Here is a 27251-nt window from a genome sequence, read left to right as displayed (position 1 = left end):
AAGCCTTCATCAGGACGTTGCCTAATTCCTGGGGGCAGATGAAGATAGTTCTAACACATAACGATACTGTGAAGACATTTAATGACATTGTTGCTCATGTGGAACTAGAGGCGGAGCGCCTAGAGGCGACCCAATCACATGCCCTTGTCGCCCAAGCGGGGCAGCGCAAGAGACAAAGGATGACTAGGAATCAGGATCAAGCTCAAAAAGTTGTGCCAACTGAGCGTAAGACCACCAAGCGCCGACGTGGCAAGCGAGGTGGAAAGAAAGATATCACTAAGGTCAAGTGCTATAACTGCCAAAAGATGGGGCACTTTGCTCGTGACTGCACTGAAGCGAAGCAGGTACCATTTCTGCCTCTCTCTCCTTGTACTTTTATATGTACACACGCTTTGGTTGCCCAAATCCAATCTGATTGGATTGTGGATACAGGTGCAACAAAACACATAGCGCAAGATTGAGGAGGGTTCGTAGATTATAGAAAGATTCCAGATGGCGCCCAAAGTATCTACATGGGGAATGACATAACTGAAGCAGTTCGAGGAGTTGGTACCTACCAGCTCACCTTGCGCATTGGGCGCATCTTGCTACTTCATGATGTGCTATACGCACTAGAAATCCAGCATAATCTACTTTCAGTTACTGCATTATTGACTTTAGGATATTCATTTATTTTTTATGGTGACTCTTTTGAGATATGATTGGATGGTAGTAGTTTTGGACATTGTAGGCTTGAGAATGATTTTATTAAATTAGATTTGATCATTCCTATTGTTTCCTCTTCATCTTTTGTAGTTGAGTCTAATACTAGTCCTGATTCAATTACTTGGCATGCTAGACTAGGACACATAGGTCGAGATAGGATGGGACGGCTAGCTCAAGAAGGCCTTCTTGGCTCACTTGCTAAAGTCAACCTACCGACATATGAGGCCTGTTAGCGGGTAAGGCCCACCAAAAGCCTTTTGAAAAGGCTAAACGGGCAACCCAGACCCTAGAGTTTGTCCATTCAGACATCTGCAGACCTATGAACGTGAAGGCACATCATGGTGCTTCCTATTTTCTCACCTTTATCGATGATTATTCATGATATGGTTATGTGTATCTGATCTCTCACCTCTACGAAGAGCTAGATTGCTTCAAATGCTTTGTAGCAGAGGTTGAGAATCAGCAAGGCAAGAGATTAAAAATTTTGCACACTGACCGAGGACGCGAGTATCTGTCCGATCAATTTAAAGAGATGTGTGAGGAAAAAAGAATCACTAGGTAGCTGACTATTCTCCACACTCCACAGTAAAATGGTGTAGCAGAGTGAAGGAATAGGACGCTTTTAGATATGGTTAGATCGATGATGGCGTAAGCCAACCTCCCAATATCTTTCTGGGGGGATGCTATGTTGACCGCTGCCTACGTCCTTAACCGCGTGCCATCACAGTCAGTTCCCTGTGCAAGATATGTTCATAGTACCTCCCATAAGTTCGGGAAACTTACCCCTAAAGCTAAAAAGATTATCTTTATAAGATATTCCGATATCTCGAAAGGCTATGTAGTGTACGGTGAACATCAGGATGGAGGAATGACAGAGAGTGAGTCCCGCAATGTGGATTTTCTTGAGACCGATTTCCCTAGCATTAGTCATGCTGGCAGAGACCTTAATCTTTTTGAGATACAGATTGATGAAAGCGTCTCATCTACTCTTGGCGAGGGTGAGGAATTAAACACTCATCAAGAGATTGCCAGAGAGGGTGAGAGTGATCATCAGCCCAGTGGGAGTTTGCTACCTAATGAAGGCGTACAACCCGTGGGTCAAGAACCCTTTGCGCATAAAAGTGCACATGGACACGTTCCCCGATGTCATTTTGAGATTGAAGGGGACGCTGCTCTCGTCTGTGCCCCGAGGGATGAGAATGAGCCAGCCTCAGTGGGTGAGGCGCTCTCTTCTCCAGCTAAGAAAATGTGGCAAGCTGCTATGGAAGATGAGTTGAGTTCTATGAGCAAGAATCAAGTCTGGGAGTTAGTTGATCTTCTATTTGGGTGCAAGGCCATCGGGAACAAGTGGGTCCTGAAGGTCAAGCAAAAGGCAGATGGATCAATTGACAAGTATAAGGCACGTCTTGTGGCGAAGGAATATACCCAAAAGGAGGGTATAGACTATGGTGAGACGTTCTCCCCTATGGTGAGAATGGCCTCAATTCGCCTCATTCTAGCCATTGTCGCAAAGTTGGATTTGGAACTCTATCAAGTGGACGTTAAAACTACCTTTCTCAATGGAGAACTGGTCGAGGAAATCTTTATGGCTCAGCCTGTGGGCTTTGAGAAGAAAGGACATGAGCACAAAATATGCCATCTCAAACATTCCATCTATGGCCTTAAGCAATTGTCTAGGCAGTGGTACATGAGATTTCACCATGCCATTACCACTGCGGGTTTTAACATGATTGAAGAGGACCACTGTGTGTATGTTAAATGGTCCAAGGTAGGGTTTCTTATCCTATCATTGTATGTTGATGACATCTTGCTGGCTGGGAATGACATTGAAATGATTATCGCCACTAAAGAGTGGCTGTCCATACTTTTGAGATGAAGGACATGGGTGAGGCCAACTTTGTGTTGGCCGTGAAGATTGTGAGGGATCGCACTAGGAGACTTCTTAGTTTGTCTCAAGAGACTTACATAAAGAAAGTCCTGGAGCAGTTCCATATGAGCAACTCGAAACCCGTTGACACTCCAATGGACAAGGCATGCACTTTGAGCCTAGTCCAATGCCCTAAGAGTGATGAAGAGAGAAACCAAATGTCTAAAATACCCTATGCAGCGGTAGTAGGCAATCTGATGTATACGATGATGTGCACGCGTCCAGATATTTGCTTTGCCGTTGGCATGGTGAGCCGTTACCAAAGTAACCCAGGGCCAGCTCATTGGCAGGCAATAAAGAGGATACTTCGATACCTATGTGGCACTGCAAACCTCTCACTCACCTTCAGTGGTTTAGACTTGAGACTGAGAGGCTACAGTGATGCTGATGGGCTACTGATAGAGACGAGCGCAAGTCCACTTTGGGGTATGCGTTTGTCCTGGGAGGCGGGGCTGTCACTTGGAGTAGCAAGAAACAGACCTGCATTGTCCTGTCCACAATGGAGTCGGAGTACGTCGCATGTTCGGCAGCAGTACAGGAGGCCGTTTGGCATAGGAGGTTCTTGCAGAGACTTAGCGTTTCTGCTCACTCAGACGACATTGTGCTTATACACTGTGACAGCACGAAAGCGCTTGCATTTGCGAAGGACCCTAAGTTCCATGGCAGAGTCAAGCACATTGACATACGGTATCACTACATTCGAGACATGGTAGTGCGAGGTGAAGTGGTTCTGCAGCATATCTCCACTGGTAATATGTTGGTTGATCCGTTGACTAAGCCCATTGCCAGAGATGTTTTCCAAGTTCACGTTAGGAACTTGGGACTCAGGCGGATCTGATATGTATTTTCTTTGGGAACACTTTGTTTGTGATGAACATTTATTTGTATTTCTCTTACATTTATTGATGAGCATATATTTGTTTGAGTAATCTTGTGTGTATACATTCTTTGTTTGTAACGATGTCACCAAGCTTAGAATCGACCCACTCACATGGGTGATTCGCCTCGGCGTTGGGGTGTAGCGAGCGAGATGAGCCCATGAGCATGTGTGCTCTATGGCGCCTTAGTTAGATCTAAGATGAGACCTTTACTTGGTCCAACTTGAAAGATACCACACTTCTAAGTAGCCTATTAGAAACCAGATGTGAGGTTCTAGGTAGAAACCATGAGGGTGATTGCGCTAGAGACTCAGGTTAGGCACTTAGAGTAGCGACTAGACTAAGATCTGTATGGCATTTATTTATTGCGAGTGACATGTCCACCCTAGTGGGATTTATGCCATAGCATGCACATCATATTGCATGTGCTTATATCGATCGATTGTGAGAGTGACCGAATGGATCCCTGCTTCGCCACTGTGTGAGCCACGTAGATTATATTAATCCCACAATACCCTTATTACCTGATACAATGTCATGAAAAAGACACCCAATGACGCTACTTTGATGTTCTCCTTAGGACCATGGATGATGCAGTCCAGCGAGAAGCGATTGGGAAAGCTGTTGGGGATATTTGGATTGACATGAGGGGCTTAGGGAAAACCATTGGACGTTACACCTTTGTTATGTGACTCATTTCCCGGGTGACGTGTCGTATTTGTGATCGATGCAATCATGAGTATATTACATACCAAGGATTAACACTGCTCATCATGAGGGGTCGAGAGTGTTAGATCGGGTGTAAGTGGATTGTTTGGGGTATTTCAAGACTTTTGAGAGTGGTGTACTATGTTGGCTAGATGGAAGTTTGATATAGTACTCCTACCTTGTATCATCTCGATAGGTCGCACGCCCCATTACCTGTATGGAGGATAACGCGGAATGAGAGAAACTTGAATGCATAATTAAATTTATGCGCCCTATGTGGGCTAGTGGGAGATGTAAAACGTTAATGGGCTTTCGGCCCAACTTGATCGCCCACATGTGGGGGCTGGTTGCAGGCCCAAGACGAGAGAGGGAGGAACGATCACTTAAGTGATCGATTCCTTCCCCCCCCCCTTCTTATCCCTTGTTTTAGATTCCCAGAGGGAATCAGATTAGTGGGGGAGCTCTAGGGGTTTAGCCTATAAATATGTTATTTGGCTCAAACCCTAAGACACAAACACAATTAGAAACTCTCTCCCTCTCTTTCAAGTTCTGTGTTTTTCCTAGGGTTTCCATCGTTGCCTAGGGTTTTGTGGTATGGAGCTCTTCTTCGTGGAGAAACCTTTCGAGATTGTTCGAGATCGTGATCTACTCATAACTGCAAGCCGCATTCGATCATCCCTTCCGTTGTGATTCCATTCGGTTCTGGTAATCCCTAAACCTCTGTGATTAATGGATTGCTAATATGCTAATAGATGTAAAACGTTAATGGGTTTTGGGCCCAACTTGATCGCCCACATATGGGGGTTGATCGCAGGCCCAAGACGAGAGAGGGAGGAACGATTAGTCAAGTGATCGATTCCTTCCCCCCCTTCTTATCCCTTGTTTTAGATTCCCAGAGGGAATCGGATTAGTGGGGGAGCCCTAGGGATTTAGCCTATAAATATGTTATTTGGCTCAAACCCTAAGACACGAACACAATTAGAAACTCTCTCCCTCTCTTTCAGGTTCTGTGTTTTTCCTAGGGTTTCCATCATTGCCTAGGGTTTTGTGTTGTAGAGTTCTTCTTCCTCGAGAAACCTTTTGAGATTGTTCGAGATCGTGATTTGCTCGTAACTGCAAGCCGCATTCGATCATCCCTTCCGCTTCGATTCCATTCGGTTCAGGTAATCCCTAAACCTCTGTGATTAATGGAATGCTAATATGCTAACAGTGGCATCAGAGTCGATTAGGGCTTGTTGTTCGCAGTATTTTTTTTTTTAAAGAACAAATTTTGCGATGAAGTTTCACGTTCTTTTTGGATCCGTAACCAATGGCGGTGCACACTGCCTTGGCATAGCGTGTGCATCGCTAGGGCTTGGCCCAAAATACGGCATAGCTGTAATCCCATTCAAATCAAGATGGGGTCTAAAAATCCTTTTTTTTTAAAACCATAGCAACAAAACAACAGTGTCTTATTATATCACAAATAAAACAAAACAGCTTATATCATCAACTATAATGATGATAAGAGTCATTATGACATTCAATTCACCACAAGACATTCAATTGAATGATATCTAAAGGAAACCAATCCACCCATCTTGTTTTCTTAGGTGATGGGCCATGGGTCAACTCGCTCGGCCATGAAACTTTCATGGTCGCAGGGACTGGCGCGTGTGGGATTGCTAGCAGGGCTGTGCGGCACAAGTGCAAAGTTCATGCGCACATACCATGAGGATAACGCGGAATGAGAGAAACTTGAATGCATAATATATGTGCCTGTGTGGGCGAGTGGGAGATGTAAATCGGTGATGGGCCTGAGGCCCAGTTGGTCCGCCCACATGGGGCAGGCTGGCCGAGCCAAAAACGAGAGAGAGAGAGAGGGACGGTCACTTAAGTGACCGATCCCTCCTCTGATTGGCCGATCCCAGGATTTAGCCTATATATAAATATAAGGCATAAGCCCTAGGGGTGAATTAATTAATTAGATCTCTCCCTCTTTCAAGTTCTGTGTTTTCCTAGGGTTCCCATTCAGTTGCCTGTAAGGAGGAGAGATTGGACTAAGGGAGAGTCCAATATGAAACTTTTAAAAAAGTTATCTTAGAAGAGAGAGGGAGAGAGACAGGAGAGAGTCTCTTCTGAAGATGAAGGGCTGATCACTACAAACCCTTTGCAATTATTGTTAAGGGGGAGAGAGATTCATGAGCAATGGAGTTTATGGAAGATTATTTGCTCATTGTATGTGTTGAAAACAATTCCAAAGGGAGAGATTGTTGTGCACACAGAGCATTTTTTGTTGTCAACATAGTGGCAATATAGACAAAGTGTCAATGGGGGCTAATGATGTGTCAGACATGTCAGTAAATGTGTTTAGTAGTTGATGAGGTGTGCTTGACGTGGCAGATGAGGTGCACAGCAAGTGTGGCATGATGGTAGCCTCATGTGATATGTGTTTGCATGATGATCAGGCACGTTGGGCATAGGTTGAGCCATGTGAGATGTGATAAATGTCATGGTGATGTGTCCAGACATGTGGACATGATGTATGTATGGCTATGGTCATGTTAGATGATGTAGGTTCATATATGATGGTGTGGAAGGCATGTTACATAGTGCATGAGAGATAGCATGGTCATAGTGATGATGACATGCATATGGAAGCATGTTGATGCATGTGAGATGTCATAATGCATGATCTGCATGCATGGGAGATGCATGGTGGTGAGTACATGCATGATACATATATGGTGGTTTCAGTTGGAATGGCATTAGGGGAAAAGTTGTCATTTCAGTGTTGTGGTGGCAACACAAGGGCAACATAGTCATTTGAGTAGTGTGGTGGCAACACAGGGGCAAAAGTGTTATTACTCATTTTTGGTTGATGATTCAAGGCCACGTGGCAGTTGAAAAGTGAGGTGGTAGGGCCACATGTCCCACCTAGGCCAGCACAGGGCTACAACACCACCAGTCAGGCCAAGGTAGCACAAGCAGGTTGCAACACACAAAGCACTAGCAGGGCCCAAGGCGTTGGCTGCATAGGCAACGCGCGGATAACACAGGTAGGTTGGGCACTCGTGGCTGCAGCAGCCAGCCGAGGCTAGCTTGCTGCACACGAGCGAGGCCAGGGCCTGGCTTATGACTTGAAACCCCCAAAAATCGGTTAAGGCATTGAATCGGTCACAGATTTTCGACGGAATGCCTAAAAGAAGGGTCCATTTTGAACCCTCGTAATCGGCTTAGGCATTGAATCTATCACAGGTATTCGACGGAATGCCTAAAAGAAGGGTCCATTTTGAGAAGTTGTATTATGCAAATATGAAATGAAGGCATTTTAATCAGTTCCAGATCTAGGATCAACAACCAATGATGTGCACCTCGTTGATGCTAGAGATTCCAGCACCTGCCTCTCGATTCGTTACACGTAATGATTCACTCTATGCCGCACTTTACGGAAACGTCCCTCAATCAACTGTTGCATGCCATACCAAACGCGCCTGGGATATTTCGTTTCAAACCTCGTCATTGGACCTGCACCAGGAGGTTTGAGAAATTCAAATTGAATATAAAGGGATTTTTCTACTCTTTAAAGTTATTCAGACGGCTGGCAGAAAACCCTTTCGAGCTGACCAATGAAAGGTCGAAAGGTGGTCTGACCATCTATTGCATAACAAACCATCGTGCTATGAGATCTGAATCCGACGGTTAAGATTAACGGCGGATCACACTGACGGAATGTCCCAATCTAAGGTCACGATCACTCCCATGAAACGGTGATGTCGATCAGATGGATCAAATGAGATCGTGATCCCATGATGCGCACGTTTATGAAGCTTCCCCAAAGATTCCAAATTCCTTATTCCTGTTGGATAAGACTAAAGATGCCATAACTCGCATATGTTTGGATTTGTTCAAATTGCAGAATGCTCATGCTCGCGAGATCTATCTTCTCAGCCACTGAAACCTAAGAGAAGCAGCATACAGGAGTGCATAAATTGAAGAAAAGATGCCCCTTATGCTTGTATGCATTAATCCCCCTACCTTTCCTAATGTATGCATTCACGGAGCTCCATTAAAGAGTTTAGCAAGGTAGGTGAGCTTTTATTATAAAGTTTGTGAGGGATATATCATAAAAGAAGGAAAGAGAAGGGGAGAGAAAAGAAGAAGGAAAGAAAGAAAGAAAAGAAAAGAAGAAAAGAAGAGAGAAGCAAGAAGGGAAGAAGAAGGAAAGAAAAAAAAATAAAGAGAGTCAGAGGGTTGCCCCACTATTAAGGACCACCTAGAAATTTTGAATTGTATGCACACTTGAAGATCCAAGTCTCCTCAGTCAGAGGGCCTGTTGAAGACTCCAGTGAGCAGCAGTTGGAGATCCCAGTTCTATTTCCAGATACAGGAATAGAGATAAACATGATTGTTATCATTTTTATTACTTGGCTTCGTCAATTATATTTCTGTATCCATTCATATATGCTAGTCCTAGGTTGTTGACTATGAAATACCTAGACTAGAAGGGATCAATAGTAAGGCCATTGCATAAGCTCAGTTGGCTTGTATTGAAATGTCCAGTTGCATCTGGCATCAATGGGGGTATATAACCCTTGCCCTTGTATTCAATAGGGGTTGAAGTAGGTTAGGGTGTCTTATGTCATTGTATTGACTAAAACACCATTGAGGTTTGCAGCCCTTCGAATGTGACTATCACGGCCCGAAGCAGGTGTGTAGGACATGCACTCTAGCTTTAGTTGAAACTAGAGTATTTGGTCCCACAGCTAAAAGAAACCAACAATTACGCAATATGAGAGGTGGAAGACGCCTGGGGACAAAAATTGCAAAAAAGGAATTGATTAAGGGAGAAAGAGTATAAACGAAGTGTAAGCTTTTGATTAAAGAAAGAATCATTGCAACAAATCAAAATTAAGAATCATTGCAACAAAACAAAATTAAGTAGGGAATCCCATGACGGCACTACCATTACATGCTCTCTGTGTTGTGTGCTTTCTCTGTGTGGCGGCCTGGTAGAAACATTAACATATGAGATTTTTGGCTAACAATGACAACACAAGAATGCCTTTTAGAAGAACTAATACAGTTGGGAAAAGAATTTCTCGATAGAAATTAGTAAACTAAACCAACCCTCCAGACTCCAATCTGCATACGCAACTGAAATTCGAAATGCACACAAACAATCATAATCTGTGCTCGCAAGTTGCAATGGAGATTATTAAAATATTCCATCATAACCATGAGATTAGAGACCAGCCCAGTTTGAGATTCTTGGAAACAGAGTATTAAAAATCAAATTGAATTCAAAATTTCAGAGAGAGAGAGAGTCCGTGTGTGCCAGGATAAACTGAAAACTTAGCAAGAAAAATTAAATCAAATTCTGAAATACTATCCTCAACTTCATTGTTCTTCAAACATGTAACATACAGTTTCCTCTAAAACCCTCGAAAGTTTAGCAGCTAAACATCTCATTGAAACCCATCATTCAAGATTGGGACTCATGGATGATTTAAAAAAGAAAAGGGAAAAAGGAATAAAAAAACAAAAACCTCTACCAATCTTGCACTGCCTTGCCCTTTACAAACCCTGTTTTTTTTTTTTTTCCTTGCGTAACCCTAAGAGAACCCACAACCATGGAAGATCAACCGAGTGAAAGGAGGGAGGGGATTAAACTAGAACCAAGATCATCATCAAACCCTAGCTTTCTGCAACAGGGGAGTGAATCCATTGCAAGAGTTGTTCCCTTCCTTACACGAATCAAGACCCACTTCAGAAAACATCTTCAAGAACTCATCCAACTCCAATCTCCTGAAGCTTTGTTCATCCTTCTCAAGAACCTTCAGAAGCTCTTTAAAAAATCCCACGTCGCAAGGCAAAGCGAGGCCGCCATGGGCCTGATACCCGAATTCCTCTTCGGCTTTCTGGAGCAGAGAAATGAAGATCGGGAGGTTGAGGTATCGAGTTGGAATCAAGAAACGCTTCCGCTCCAGACCAACGTAGACGGCGAGGAAACCGGGAGGAATGCGGCGGGAGGAACCGGAGTTGGAATCCGATTCTGAGTCGTCAGGGTAAGAGAGTACTGAACGGCACCTGAGGCTCATTGCCTTCCAACGCTTTATCACTTGTTTCAGTTGAACGATTTGACGAATTTTATCGACCTTCTTAGTGGCGCTCGCCATTAAAGTAACAGACGAAGAACTCCTTATGCCTGAAAGGAGAAAAAAAGAGCGAACGAGACATTAAATGTGAATAATGGCGGAAATGGGGGGAAATCACTGAAGAGACATTAAACGTGAATAATGACGGAAATGCCCTTTTGTGCTTAAATTACGAATATATCTTATCAGCAAGTAGTTTTCTGTTGAAATGTGGCCTCCGCCAACACTCCCAAGCCCACACGTCTCTCTCTCATCCTCAAAATAAGTGGGCATAAGTGTCTTTTCAAATGGGAGGAGAGAGAGAGAGAGACTCGTGGGAGTGTTGGCATAGATGACAAAATTCTTTATCTCCATATCATTATATCCACTAGCTTTAAATAGGGCATGAGATCTCTACTTGGTCGCATGGTCTCTACACAAGTGTCTGGCCAGTGGGTGAGCACGTCTAGGTATCTACCCAGGGGGCAGAGGCATTATCTCATGGTGTCCTGTGAGTAGGCTTGTAAACGGATCGGATTCGGCTTGGATACGGATAGGATGTAATCGGATTCGGATATTTCTTGGTCGAATTTGGATACCTCTAAACGGATTCGGATGGATTCGGATGCGGATTGAATTTGGATTTTCGACCATCCGTTTACACCTCTGCCTTGTGTAACCCGAACCTTCCTCCCCCTAGTGGATACAATTCACTCTCAATCCATAGTTTTAGATCATAATTCTCTTTTCCTCATATTCTAGAACCTGTTGAATCTTCAAAAACCCTCAAGATCATTATTTATTTAATTTTTTATAATTAAATATTCGGATTCGGATTTTTATCGGAGTATTCGGATTTTTTTACGGATATCTCTAAACGAATTCAGATGCTCCAAAACGGATACGAATGCTGATCGAATTCGGATTTTCGATTATCCATTTACAGCCCTACCTGTGAGAGGGCATAGGAAACACCACCAAGTAGAGATCTTTTTCCCCTTTAAATATTTAGAAATTGAGTGTGGTTAAATGAGTCTTTGTGGATTTTATTGGGAAGAGGTTGCTTGTTATTTTGCACTGGTGCCTCAAAGAGGTCATCATTGACTCGTTGCAAGACTAGGGGCATTGTTATGGAAAACAATCCTCTATAGTGCATCGATCTGGCGGTGCACTGTAGTGCTGCCTCGAGCTCGACATGTGGACGTGACGACATCCAACAATGCGAGCTCGATTACACTTTTTTATTTTTATTTTTTGTTTCTTCTCAAGGTTGGCATCGTTGGATGTCATTGCATCCACATGTCAAGCTCGCAAGGCCGCACCGTTATGCACTACTAGATTGGTGCACTGCAGAGGATTTTTATCCACTCTTGTCCAATAAAAACTCTTCATCATCTCTTGTCAAGAGCAATGGGGCAAAAGAATAGATTTTCCCAGCTAAGTTTGAAAGCCAAAGAAAATTGATCCGTCCAATCAAGCACAACTCTTTTTATTGGGGAGTGGAATCCCAACGCTGCCTACCTTTCTTTTTTCATGGGACAAGGAGCTGCAAGGAATGTTTGATTATTAAGTTTGATCTAGATTTTTTTATGGGTTCATCCTTGTCAGTGCTCTTAGAAACTAGATCAATTAAGGCTAAATAAACAAGAGAACTAACTCAATCGGAACTTCATGGAGTGGAGTTAGGGATTGAAACCATGAAGGAGAGGGTTGACCTCCAATTCTTCCAATTCCTCTAATAGGGAGGAGTGGATTCCATCTTGGGCAGTGGGTAGGGTGGTCATTTTTATCCCCATGTGAGGAATTAGAGGAATTGAAGGAGGCAGCGAATTGGAGGGGACTAGCTTCACACAATCGAAAGTAGCGCGAAGTAGAGTTAACGAATGAACCTTGTAACTAACGTAAACTATTTATCAAAAAAAAAGAACTAACGTAAACTAGGATGGCTGCAAAGTGGCAACCATTCACTAGGAGTGGTTGTGGCTCATGTGAGGGCTGCTGCTCTTTCAGCATCAAATTGCAGTCAAGTTTGGATACCTACACCACCTAAGGATTGGCATTAAGGCGTCATATTTTAAAATTCAGGCAATAAATATTGAAACTTGGACCGAGTTTTCCCACACCCACGGTCAAGGGACCGATAGGTTTGAATGATGTTCACGGGATATGGGAACAATAGAGGATATTAGTCGATTATTCATAAATAAGGGGACACACATTTATAGTCATTGATGACTGTACTTTTCTCGATCATTCGTAAATAAGGGGGCAACCTTTTGTAGCCATTGATGGCTGCACTTTTCCTGCACCCAAGGTGCAAAAAAACTTTCTCAAAGCTTTGTTCTTTTGACATATTAAGTTCGATTGAAATAGAAAATAAAATGTAAGGTAAAAAGAATTCTGTTAGGTTGTGTAGTGTACACTAGTGTCTCCCTATGTCTATCTCTCTTCCCTCAATCAAAAAGACATACATACTCCCTATTGTGGGAGGAGATATAGAAACAAGAGGCACTAGCATATGCTATGCAGCCAGACAACATTCTTTTCCCCAAAATATAATTATTTTTTAATCCAATCCTTAAAAAAAAAAAAAAAAGAAAAGAAAATTTCCCCTCGAAGAAAAAAATACCTATAAAAACTATGGGAGAGGGTTCTCTAAGTAAACAACATAGAGAAGCACACCTATGAGGTGCGGCAAAATGGTATCATGCATTGGAGGGAAGCAAGGGCATTTCCTGTATGGAGGAGAGAGATAGACATTGGGATGCTAGCTTAACTTACCCTGGCGGCCCTGCGAACATTTTTCCATAAACTATTCAACTTTTGGGCCGGGATTGAGTTCTCTGTTCAAGAGCATAGGATATGGTAGCTCCTTGGGTCTATCTTTCTCTTCCCCTAATGGGGGTGGATATGTCATTTCATTGGGGAGAGGAGAGAGATAGACAAAGGAAGGACATTAAAGAAAAAAGAAGAGGGCTCTCTCTGCTAGCAGCATAGAGAAGCGCACCAATGAGGTGTGTCAAAATGGTATCTTGAATGGGAAGGCAGAAAGGTCATTTTATATTTAGAGAAGAGAGATAGACACAGGGATACTAGTGTACCCTAAGCCAACAACTTAGAGAACCTTTTCCCTTAAAAAAAGGGAAAGGGTTCTCTAAGCAAGCGGCATAGAGTAGTGCATCAATGAGGTGTGACAAAACGGCATCGTATATAGCAAGGCAGCAATGTCATTTTATGTGAGGAGGAATGAGATAGACATGCAGGTGCTAGGGCATCCAACACTAGCAGTTTAGAGAACCTTTTCCCTTAAAATAAAATACAAGTTAGTGAAAAAATCTACAACAATTGTTTAGGTTAATATGACACTATAATATTTTTTTTTGAGCCAAACATGCACTATAAATTTGAGTTATACAAAAATCACTAAAGTCCATTTTCTTACGAGAATCGAGATATTTCGTTGAAAATTTAGGAAACCCAGGCCATAAATCAAGTGAATTACTTATCTGAAGCAAGCAATTAGGCCTCTCTTTCTTGTAAGTAATAGTTGTATTCCAATCGAGAAAATGTACTGATTTTCATATAGCAGTCACATTACATAAGTAAGAAGGAAGTAGGATACTCCATAAAAATGCCCCGCCTATAAGTTCATTTGTTGTTGGGACTAAGTGGCAAAAAAGTGTGAGCAAGCACGACGAAGAAGGAAACGCCAAACACTTTAGTCTAATAGGAATGAGAAATGATGAAATGACAAGATAGGGGGGGGGGGGGCGGCAACAGATATTATACGAAAAAGTTCATGGTTTCTATGGTTTATGTTGCAAGCAAGGCCATGATCTCTCGAAGAACGTGCAATTGTTATACTATTAAATTAAAATTACTATATGTACATTGTCAAAAGATTGAAGAAATGCCTTTATATTTGGCTACCTTATTTTTCACGTTTTATAGTTTTCACCAATAAAAAAATAAAGTTTAAATCCAACAGTTTGAACTTGCCAATATAGATTGCGGTTTGAACCTTTAGAACAAAATATACAGCTCAATTTAAAAAAAATATATTTCATAAGGGGTTCAAGGGTATACTTATGATTTTCTCATTCATTAAGAATAAAAAGTTCAATAATCCCCAAGAAGGCAAATTCATTGAACAAATGGAGAATCTTAGGGTGAACTATTTTTATATAGTTGGAGTAGACAATGAGTTTATGCTTGACTTGATAAAATTCAAATTAAAACATTGGACATGTTAATATTTTTCCGATACAAGTGAAAATTAAATTTAAACCAAATAGCATTTGACTTCATTCAATTTAACTTGATTTTAATAATTCAACACACAACTCAAAATTACGTTCGGGATTGCATTCGTAGTTTTGTTTTCATCATATACTTTTTTTTTGGGTAAATATTTTTCATCATGTATTGGTTGTATACTTTTTTTTTTATCATCAATGAATTATGGTAAAGACTGACCAACTATTAGCAAACATGCCTATGGATACCATAATCCAAAATTTTGATTCCACAAACTATTCTAGTTGCTACATAATAATTTAGAGTCTAAATCAAATAGGAGGAATCTTGCAAGAAATTTTATCATAAAATCTTGTTGAAATTAGAAAAGATAGAGCATTAATCAACTTGTTAATTCGTCATTTGCAATTAAATAAAATTGAATCATAGATACTTTTGGGCATCAAATTCAATTGAATGATTTAACCACGAACTGTAGTTGTGCTCACATGTTCCTCTCACCCTATTGTTAGTTGTAACATTATGTAAATATTCCCTATGTCTGTTATTTTTTTCTTGTATTGAGTTCCCTTTTTTAGATATTACCATATTAGATGATATTCTCATGTATTTATTCTTATATCTGTAATGAAATAGACATATAGTTTTATCAAAGCTATCATGGTATCAAAGCATTACCTGTTACCTTCCCTTGACCCTAGCTACCAGTAATCTGCAATCTCTCAACAACCTTCAACCTCCTGGCGATCAAAATTCCTCTGTCGCCATCTCACTGTACCCCATCTCCCTTGCACAATATCTTGGTTGAAATTAGAAAAGATAGAGCATTCAACTTTTTATTCTTCATTTGCAATTAAATAAAAGTGAATCATAGATGCTTTTGGGGCATCAAATTCAATTGATTGATTTAACCACAAACTATAATTGTGCTCGCATGTTCCTCTCACCTTATTGTTAGCTGTAATATTGTGTAAATATTTTCTGTATCTTTCTTTTCTTGTATTGAGTTCCCTTTTTTTTTTTTTGTTTTTTTTTTCTTCTCTATTTTTAGATATTGCCATGTTAGATGACATTCTCATGTATTTATTCTCATCTTGTAATGAAATAGACATATAGTATGACCAAAGTTTTTTTTTTTTTTTTTTTGTTTTTAACTAGAATATTATCTAGGACCCAGGGAAGCCCCTAGAATTTTATTGACGTGGGAAAATTAAATAATCAATACAAGTGGGGACATAAACCTGCCTTACCCCAACCCAAGAACACAAAGCTCTCTCACTCATTAAAGCACCAAACCCAACCCATACACCAACGATATTATACGAAAAAGTTCATGGTTTCTATGGTTTCTGTTGCAAGCAAGGCCATGATCTCTCGAAGAACGTGCAATTATTATACTATTAAATTAAAATTACTATATATACATTATCAAAAGATTGAAGAAATGCCTTTATATTTGGCTACCTTATTTTTCAGGTTTTATAGTTTTCACCAATAAAAAAATAAAGTTTAAATCCAACAGTTTGAACTTGCCAATATAGATTGGGGTTTGAAGCTTTAGAACAAAATATAAAGCTCAATTTTAAAAAAATATATTTCATAAGGGGTTCAAGGGTATACTTAAGATTTTCTCATTCATTAAGAATAAAAAGTCCAATAATCCCCAAGAGGGCAAATTCATTGAACAAATGGAGAATCTTAGGGTGAACTATTTTTATATAGTTGGAGTAGACAATGAGTTTATGCTTGACTTGATAAAATTCAAATTAAAACATTGGACATGTTAATATTTTTCCGATACAAGTGAAAATTAAATTTAAACCAAACAGCATTTGACTTCATTCAATTTAACTTGATTTTAATAATTCAACACACAACTCAAAATTACGTTCGGGATTGCATTCGTAATTTTGTTTTCATTATATACTTTTTTTTTGGGTAAATATTTTTCATCATGTATTGGTTGTATACTTTTTTTTTTTATCATCAATGAATTATGGTAAAGACTGACCAACGATTAGCAAACATGCCTATGGATACCATAATCCAAAATTTTGATTCCACAAACTATTCTAGTTGCTACATAATAATTTAGAGTCTAAATCAAATAGGAGGAATCTTGCAAAAAATTTTATCATAAAATCTTGTTGAAATTAGAAAAGATAGAGCATTAATCAACTTGTTAATTCGTCATTTGCAATTAAATAAGATTGAATCATAGATACTTTTGGGCATCAAATTCAATTGAATGATTTAACCACGAACTGTAGTTGTGCTCACATGTTCCTCTCACCCTATTGTTAGCTGTAACATTGTGTAAATATTCCCTATGTCTGTTATTTTTTTCTTGTATTGAGTTCCCTTTTTTAGATATTACCATATTAGATGATATTCTCATGTATTTATTCTTATATTGGTAATGAAATAGACATATAGTTTTATCAAAGCTATCATGGTATCAAAGCATTACCTGTTACCTTCCCTTGACCCTAGCTACCAGTAATCTGCAATCTCTCAACAACCTTCAACCTCCTGGCGATCAACATTCCTCTGTCGCCATCTCATTGTACCCCATCTCCCTTGCACATTATCTTGGTTGAAATTAGAAAAGATAGAGCATTCAACTTTTTATTCTTCATTTGCAATTAAATAAAAGTGAATCATAGATGCTTTTGGGGCATCAAATTCAATTGATTGATTTAACCACAAACTATAATTGTGCTCGCATGTTCCTCTCACCTTATTGTTAGCTGTAATATTGTGTAAATATTTCCTGTATCTTTCTTTTCTTGTATTGAGTTCCCTTTTTTTTTTTTTTTTTTCTCTATTTTTAGATATTGCCATGTTAGATGACATTCTCATGTATTTATTCTCATCTTTGTAATGAAATAGACATATAGTATGACCAAAGTTTTTTTTTTTTTTTTTTTTGTTTTTAACTAGAATATTATCTAGGACCCAGGGAAGCCCCTAGAATTTTATTGACGTGGGAAAATTAAATAATCAATACAAGTGGGGACATAAACCTGCCTTACCCCAACCCAGGAACACAAAGCTCTCTCACTCATTAAAGCACCAAACCCAACCCATACACCAACGAAATAAGCAAAAAATTACAATCTAAATATGGGCAAACCAGCTTTATCTTCCCAAATGATATGATCAAGATCCCCTGGAAGAATATGATCAACTTGGAAGGTAGAATCAGATACATTGAAATAAGCCAAATTAGATAGCTAATCTACAACTCTATTACTTTCTCTATAGGAGAAAGAAATGTGAGCTTGAAGCGAATCATATAATGATCGATAAGACTTTGTGAAACCAAAACGAGCAACTCCATAGACTGCATGTACGCTTGGAGACGAAATTCACCATCAAAGTAGAGTCAGAGTTAAAATGAACATCCGAGAGACCGAGCTCTACACACAATAGAAGACCATCCCTAAGAGCAAGTAATTCCGCCACTGAGTTAGTGCACTCACCATAAAATTTGGAGAAAGCTGCAATAACCATACCATCTCTGTTTCTAATGACACCACCTCCACCGCTAATTCCCGGATTCCCTTTACTCGCCCCATCAACATTCAACTTCACTACATTAAAAGGAGGACACCGGTAAATAGGGATCGACCTCACTGATTTGACCTGGGTAGGGCTTAACCCCAAAAACCTGCAAAACCAACATCTCCTTCATCTCCAAAGTTATCATGGTATCAAAGCCTTACTTGTTTTGGCCTACTCTACGCTGCCTGATTTGTCTCTAAATATCAGTGGTTTTGTAACTTCCCTGATCCCAACTACTGACAATCTGCAATATCTCAACAGCCTTCAATTTTCTGGTGATCAATACCCATCTGCGCACCATCTCCCTTGCACAGTCTATTTTGGTTGAAATTGAAAAAAATAGACTATTCAACTTGCTAATTCTGTCAATTGCAATTAAATAAAAGTGAATCATAGAACTTTGGGCATCAAAATTCAATTGATTGACTTAACCCTGAGCTGTAGTTGTGCTCACATGTTCCTTTCACCCTTTTTTTAGCTGTAATATTGTGTAAATACTCCATGTATCTTTTTTCCCTGTATTGAGTTCCCCTTTTTAGATATTGCCATGTTAATTGATATTCTTATGTATTTATTCCATTATCTATAATGAAATAGACATATAGTTTTACAAAAGCTATCTTGGTATCAAAGCCTTACCTGTTCTAGCCTGCTCTATGCTTCCTTATTTGTCTATAAAAATCCCAGTGGTTCTGTTACCTTCCCTTGACCCCGTCGGAGGGAAAGGCCTAGCCTCCGATGCCCAAATGAAAAGACTTGAGTTCTTAGAAGATGGCCTGGACAGCCTTGGACCTAATACATCCTTCAAAAAGAATGGTTTCACAGATTATGAGATCAGTCATATGACCTATGTTGATGATTCGGGGAAGGAAGATGATGTTGTCGACCCTTCGGTTCACATTCGGCCTATTGGGGAGATTCCGCTCGAAAGCAATGTTGGAATCATTGAAGAAGTCACACCATGACTACCAAATGGGTGAACAATATTGGTATGGATTATCACATAGTTGATCCAACTGCCCTCATCCAGCCTATCCCTCCAGAACATGATGAAGGAAGAAGCAGTGATGAAGAGGTAGCATCCCCAATAAATCGAAGGGGAATCTAGTTCGTAAAAGGGAAGACTTTGACAAGTGGAATATGAGCATCTTCTATCAAGTCCAGGATATCCTTGAGATAATATCCATGACTCAAGACATCTTGTAAAAAGCTACCTCTGATATCCGAAACATTGTGTGTAGCCACTTTGCAGAACAGTGTGAGAAGATAGAACTGCCAGCTAAAGAGGACTTTCTCTAGAGGACATTGTATCATCTATGGAACATGACTTGGTTAGCTCATGCCTTAGCAAAGGACTTCTTTGGGAACCCCCTCAAGATCCCATGTTGTATTCAGATATCCAGTCATATTCCGGCCCTTCGAGAATGGTACAAGAATGGGAAACCTGGGTGGGCAATGCCAATACTGGAGACCCATACTTCGATGCAACAGAAGGAATCCACGCCATTGATAGCAATGGGGAAGAGGGAGGTGATTGAAGTGATGAATCCCTCGATGAACATTCAAATGAGGAAGCATCCAGTGAACTAAACGAAGAAGTAATAGATGAAGACACTAGTGGTGAAGCATCTAGTGAAGTATCTGACATGGAGACGGAGCCTCCTCTCAACAAATATGAAAAAATTTGTGGGATAGGAGCATGACACTTCCCATTCTAAGCAAAGAGAATTCTTGGAATGGTTGGAAAAGTTCATCAAATGCTTTTTAAAATAGGTCCTTCAGATATGAGGTTGTAAGCGCTGAATTTTGTCACCCCCCCAGCGATGACGACAATTAGACGCAAATGACTAGCAATGTCCCTTGCAACCCATCCTCAAACAGCACAGAAATACAAAAAAAAAGCCCAAAAGCATCTCTGTTCACCCTGTAAGTATACCGTACGCATGGCAGTACTGCATACAAGCACGACCCTACTAGGCGGCACCACAATGGGCACGACCCTGCGGATAAGGTGCAGCCCCACCAAGCAGCACCGCAGTCTGCGTAGCCCCGTGTACTCTATGCGGCCCCGCAAGGCAGCGCCACAGCCTACGTGGCCTAGCAAGATAGCACCGCATACTCCATGCAGCCCCTCTAAGTAGCACCGCCCTGCGGTGCCGTGGTCTGCATGGCCCTGCCGTGCGGCGCCGTGGTCTATGCGGCCCTACCAGGCGGCCCAATTTTTGCCTATAAAAAGGGGTCCCTCCCTTCATTTGCATATTCAAAGTTTGTGGGAGAGGGGACATCCCCAGAGCTCCAGTTTTTTTATTTTTCCTTGTTTCCTTGTTCTGGGGCCCTTCCCCAATCCGATTTCGAGCATTCGAGCCTTATCCTCTTATTCGAAGTCCGGGTTATCCGAATCCGGCTTCTTCGACCCTTTTTTACCCGATTCTCAAGAATCCCCGATGATATAGCAATTCTATCCGAGAATCAGGGATCCACCCCCGAAAACCTTGCGACGCCGTTATTCTGTCCAAGATTCTAAGAGCCAACACCAGTAAGTCGTTACTCTATCTGACAAAGGATAAAACCAGTCTTTTGTATCCACCTGAGCTGGGGGACGCTGTCTGTCTTCCATAATTACATTTATTTAAAGCATATAGGTATACATTTCTTATGTTAACTTTTGATTTTGGCACAATGTAAACTTTCAAGTATTCTTGTGTAGTTTGTGCATCATTATTTAGCTATACATGTGGGTATAGGACATTCATAAAGGTAGAATATTCAAAAACTAGCATCTAGTAAAAAGACCGTTTTACCCGAGGGAGGTGGGTGCCTAACACGTTCCCATTCGTGTAACCTGACCGCTTACCCCGAATCTCTGACCAAACCAAACGAAATCTTGTAGCCCTTCATAGGGCTACACCAATGGGTCCTAGGCCCCAATCCTAGGTGGTGACTCCATTTCAGTTAATTTTATGACCCCCATCCCTTAATGAATTTATGAGAAGACGCATTCCTTCTCTTTCACCCAAGGAAAGGAAAACCAAAACCTAACCCTCCCCATCCAACTCGTCCCGGCATGTCTGGGAATGGATCCTCACAGTGGCGACTCCACTAGGGATTGATGGTCAAGCTTTCAATACTAGATGCTACTTTTGAACATAAGAATTTCTCCCTTATTCAGTAATGGATTGATGACATGTTTGGCTAACCCCTTTTGTTATACTAACTGCATCATGCATCGTGTTCGAAGTGAAATCAAACGACGAGGGTACTCCTTGTTATGCCTCTATCCCCGAGGAGGTGGGGTACATCATACTACGTACTCTGAGATTAGATGATAGCCACTTCCTGCACCACTATCATGCACACACACACGGCATGGAAACACACAACCCTGTGGTTAGTCATTAGACCACATGTGTAGTCGTGGGTAATTCGTGGTGAAGCCATAACCCTTGATATTTACTATATGGGCTTAGAATCATCGACGAGGGCATTACTAGTGTGCCGTGTGTTAAACTCGTGCCAAAAAATATGGGCTACTTTGAATTTTTAGTTGAAGGTCCAGAACCCGAGGTCAAAGCTACCAGTACACTATGGTGCATTGATCCCGTGGTTGAATTTAATGAGGTAGCCACGGTGGTGAGGACCTACATACTAATAAGAAGGCAAACACCAACTCCTTGCAACTGTACAATTCACCACCAAATGTACAGCCTAAGGTATGTATCATCCCTTGATTTCTAGGGTCCTACCCGAATACATGATACATTAGGCCTATGAAACATATGGGGAAGGTTAATACGCAAAGGCATTAACAATCGGGGTAGCTCAACATTGTTTCCGCAAGGAGAAAGAAGGGAATTGATTATATATCCAAGTTGCTAAGCATAGGTAAGAATTTCTAAACCTACTCTATCTCTCCTTCTACCCCTTTACAGACCTAGTATCATGCACAATTATGTTTTGGCTAAATTAAACCATCCTTGGTCATGCATATTAAATCTATCCAAGTAGATACAATTGGGAAAGGCCAATGCCATACATGCATGCCCCAATCTCACATTTGATTTCTTTCATTTATTCTTTCTTAGGCCTAGAATTTAGTCCAAATATTAGGATAACTAGGCATGTGTGGGCCAATGCTACGGTCCATGGGATCATGGTGGTTCACCTTGGGAAACTAATGAAATTATATTTTTGAGTTCCCAACTCTTGAGATCTCCAGGGTTGTCTAGAGCACCCTAAACATGCTTGGGCATCCTATTTTCAATTTTAGGGTATTCCATGGTCTCCCATGGTGCCCTACTAGGACCCTATTAGGGTTTGGTATGACAAATCAATGCTCAGTCCATCTCTTTGACGTCCCATAAAATTAATGGGATCCATGTCATAGAGAAAACACATCTTTATTCCATCCCATAGATAGAGGATCCATCCCATACCCGAATGCACAGCGGAAAGGAATTGATTCGGGTTACTTTCGCATCCCATGAATAATCATAAAATTAAAACAACAGGAATTAACATAAATTTGCTAACTTGATTAGCCTCAAGTGTTGCTCCTCCAATAGACAATGGTTCTACCTCCAATGAGCACTCCAAGTAAACAGATCTGAACCTCCAATAGAGCAGCCAAGGTTCTTCAAGCCAATCCTAGATCCTCTTCAGTTCTTCAAGCATAGATTTAGGTTTCCAAAACCCTAACTCTCAAATAATAAAGAGCAAGAAGAAGGAGAAAGAAGAGATCACAAAAGAGAGAGGGGAGAGAGCCAAAATTCGTCCAGAGGGGGGGCAACAAAAAATGTAGAGCACCGGTAACCCCCTTTGTGTTTTTTGGTGGTTTTATAAACCTAGGGTTTCTAAAACCCTGGATGGGAAAAATCCCTATTAGAGTCTGACTCTCTCTCTCTTTGTTGGCTTTCCTGTTTAAACTTAAAGTGCTTCTAATTGGTGAAGAAGCAGAATCTAATAGGGAATGATATAATTAATTAATTATTTTAATTTATGGATAATTATAATTAGCACCATATCCATTAATTAAATAAATAACCAATTATTTTAGCAAATTTCAAATAACTCCCTAAAGGATAATAAAGTATCATGTACAACCCCCCCAATCAACACCATCATAATGGAATCTAGGGCATGTACACTAGTACTACCAAACCCCATTCCATAGTACATGTCCATACAAGAGTGTGTGTATCTGATCAAGCCCCATAAAACTCGATAAAAAACTTTAATTAAATAACTATATATAATCTATTATTTTATGTAAAATAGGTTTTGCAAAAACCATTTCCAAAATGGCACTAGATCCAGATTCCAATTCGATCATTCACAGATAATCTCAATCTTAGTGTTCCCCAATCGGGCAGTGGTGATCATGTTGAGTAACTCCTTTACTCATAAAATGTTCACGCATTCCCAGAACACCGGCTTTGACTCACTTGAGTCTCAGTTATTGATGAACCAAAGAATGAGGTCACACTTTGTAGTGACAGGGTCCTCTCAGGTATAGGGTCATGGTGACTCATGTCTATCCCATCCTACATCTTGCAATAACACATGAGGAAATCGAAAAATTAGATTCTTCAATAATACACACATCAAACATATGAGTACTTGCATTCGTACCCTGACATCACATGTTTAGGCATACCCAATCCAACGACCATATGATAAGGGTGCCCAGCCTAAACCCTAGTTGTGACTACAATGTTAAGTAATACTTACGGACACATAATAATAAAAAATTTTATATTGCATATGATAATATTAAACCAAAATATATAAAGGTTTAATACAAAGTAAACCGGATTGAACCGGACAGAACCAGGTTTGATGGACACATAAATCCAACAGTCTCCCACTTGTACATTAAAGCCAATTTCTCATATATTTTAAACCCATGCCCTCCATGTGTTTTTCAAACACTCCAGGAGACAAACCCTTTGTCATGGCATCTGATACATTTTCAGTTGTGTCCACTTTGGAGACACTCACGTTGCCCTGTTGGATAATCTCTCTGATAAGGTGATACTTCTGCTGCACGTGCTTGTTCCTCTTATGAGCCCTAGGCTCCTTAGCTTGTGTAATGACCCCTCTGTTGTCACATAACAGGGGAATAGAGCCCTTGACAAGGTCAGGGCCAACCTCAAACTCTAATAGGAATTTCCTCAGCCAAACACCTTCTTTTGCTGCATCGCAAGCTGTAAGGTATTCTACTTTGGTAGTGGAATCGGTTGTAGATTTTTGTTTTGCACTCCGCCACACAATGGCACCTCCACCCATTAGATACACCATCCCTGCCATGGATTTTCTGTCATCCTTATCAGTTTGGAAATCTGAGTCTGTGTAACCTAGAACTAATAACTGATCAGATCCAAAAACCAAGAAATAGTCCTTAGTCCTTCTCAGGTACTTGAGGATATTCTTAAAAGCACTCCAATGCTCTCATCCAGGGTTAGACTGGTAACGACTTAGGATACCTACTGCATAGCAAATGTTCGGCCTCATACACAACATAATATACATAAGACTCCCTACTGCAGAGGCATATGGAATAATCCTCTTCATCTCTTCAATGTCTGTCTGAGACTAGGGACATTGAGATCTCGAAAGACTAACTCCATGTCAGAAAGGGACACTTCCCCGTTTGGAGTTCTCCATGCTAAATCTGGCCAGGACTTTGTATATATAGGTAGCATGTGACAAGCTCCATGTCGGAAAGGGACACTTCCCCATTTGGAGTTCTCCATGCTAAATCTGGCCAGGACTTTGTATATATAGGTAGCATGTGACAAGCCTAGCATCCTTTTTTGGCGATCTCTTACAAGTTTGATCCCGAGGATATAGCTAGCTTCACCAAGATCTTTCATCGAGAACGTTGTGGACAACCATTGTTTCACTGATGAAAGAAACCCTACATCTTTACCCATCAGCAATATGTCATCTATGTATAAAATAAGAAAACATACTGCACTCTTACTGATCTTCTTGTAAACGCATGGTTCATCCATATTTTAATCAAAACCAAAAGATTTGATTGATTGATCAAACCTGATGTTCCAGCTTCTAGAAGCCTGCTTCAGTCCATAAATGGACCTCTGCAATTTGCATACTTTTCTTTCTTCCTCCAAGGAAGAGAACCCCTCTGGCTATTGCATGTAGATTTCTTCTTGAAGAAATCCATTTAGAAATGCAGTTTGCACATCCATCTGCCAGATCTCATAATCAAAGTATACGGCGATAGCCAATAAAATCATGATGGACTTTATCATCGCCACTGGTGAAAAGGTTTCCTCATAGTCTATACCCTCTTTCTGGGTATAGCCCTTTGCCACCAGTCTCACTTTGAATCTTTCGACCTTTCCATTTGTGCCGTTCTTCCTCTTGAAGATCCATTTATATCCAATCGGCATAATGTCAAGTGGTGGATCGACTAGAGTCTAGACCTTGTTGGAATGCATCAATTTGATTTCAGAGCGCATTGCCTCCAACCACCTAGTGGCATCAACATCCTTAAGAGCCAAGTTATGATACACCAAATCTGATAGGGACCACCGATTCACATCAAGATTCTGAAAGAGCTTACAACGGGCCTTGGGTTCCCAGCTAAATCTTATCACAGGCTTCCACCCCTAAACGGATGGACAATCAGAAAGAACCATTCAGACTCTGGAGACATGCTCAAAGCCTGCGTATTAGAAATGAGGGATATTTGGGACGCCCACATTCCCTTGGTGGAATTTTCCTACAATAACAGTTACTACTCCACCATTGGCATGACACCATATGAAGCACTGTATGGCCAAAAATGCCACACACCGTTATACTGGGATGAAGTCGGGGAATGAAAGTATCTAGGTCTTGAGATGATATAAGCAATTTGTAAGAAAGTGGATGTGATCAGAGAAAAGATCAAAGCGGCTCAATCAAGACAAAAGAGCTACACTGACAATTAGAGGAAGGACATTGAGTTTGGAGTTGGCGAGAAGGTATTTCTCTAAGTTTCTCCAACAAAGGGGCTGTTGCGATTCAACAAGAAGGGAAAACTGAGCCTGAGATACATCAGCCCGTATGAAATTCTGAAAAGGATTGGACTAGTAGTGTATCAACTGGCCCTACCGCCATCGTTGGAAGGCGTCCATGATGTATTCCATGTGTTGATGCTAAGGAAATATATCAACAACCCGGCACATATGCTCTCGACCGAACTAGAGCAGTTGGATGCTAATATGATCTATGATGAACAACCAATGGAGATACTAGATAGAAAGGAGTATAACCTCTATAACCTCATGGCCACATCCGTTAAAATCCAATGCGGGAACCACCCACTAGAGCAAGCATCATGGGAGCGTGAGGAGGAAATGCATGCTAAATATCCTTAACTTTTGGACCATAAGGTATGCCAATTTCGAGGATGAAATTTTTGTTAGGTGGGGAGAATATCAAACCTGCCCCCAATCTGACTTAGACTTTGCTTAAAGAACAGGGATCAACAGCCACCCACACCAACAATCTGTGGCGTATCAGCCCAGTGGTTGCAATCAATAGGGAGCCCTCACAGATGACATCCACCATACCTGTAAAAAGGTGGATTGCAACACCCTGTAGCTGCTTAGCCCATTTCTTGTTGTACAATACAGAGCACATGTATTTTCTCTCACTTGAGTATTAAGGGGGCCATGCTCTTAAATATGTTCTCCTTATATGAGTAGTAGGGTGTAGGGAACGTACCATGTGGAAAAATAAACCCCTATGGAAACCACAGAAAAAATTCAACAGTGCTGCATTCTCTGGATGATGCACTGGACGATTGGCCCAAAAGTCCAGTGCAAGCTCCAGTGATGCTAAAACCTCTATTTTTCTATTCCAAGCTTGTGGTAACAAGGTATACTACTTGCAAACACCTCCAATATGTACCTTGGAATTTTAGGAACCATCCCCCATCTTGGAATCCATGTGGGCCCCACCTATATAGCTAAACTGGGTAAGAATCACCTTAAAAATACATTTTGGTTGTGGGACTACCTAGCTAAATAGGCCCTAGTTCCATGTAAACTATAAATAGGGGCCCCAACTCAGAATTTAAAC

At 40.8% G+C, this 27251-nt stretch overlaps 1 protein-coding gene across 1 annotated transcript; it reads right to left on the bottom strand.

The window, feature by feature from the left end:
• Positions 1-9829: 9829 nt before the first annotated feature.
• On the bottom strand, positions 9830-10428 carry LOC122659911 (auxin-responsive protein SAUR50-like). The gene has a single exon (XM_043855077.1). The coding sequence runs from the start codon at positions 10374-10376 to the stop codon at positions 9888-9890; it is 489 nt and encodes a 162-aa protein (XP_043711012.1). The 5' UTR covers positions 10377-10428; the 3' UTR covers positions 9830-9887.
• Between the last annotated feature and the right edge of the window lie 16823 nt (positions 10429-27251).

This window comes from Telopea speciosissima, chromosome 4 (assembly GCF_018873765.1).
Source record: "Telopea speciosissima isolate NSW1024214 ecotype Mountain lineage chromosome 4, Tspe_v1, whole genome shotgun sequence".
Classification (NCBI taxonomy): Eukaryota; Viridiplantae; Streptophyta; class Magnoliopsida; order Proteales; family Proteaceae; genus Telopea; species Telopea speciosissima.
This window is presented reverse-complemented; position numbering and strand designations above follow the sequence as displayed.

Excerpts from the sequence above, each read along its gene's own strand:
- LOC122659911 (XM_043855077.1), bottom strand. The coding sequence starts at position 10,376 with ATGGCGAGCGCCACTAAGAAGGTCGATAAAATTCGTCAAATCGTTCAA.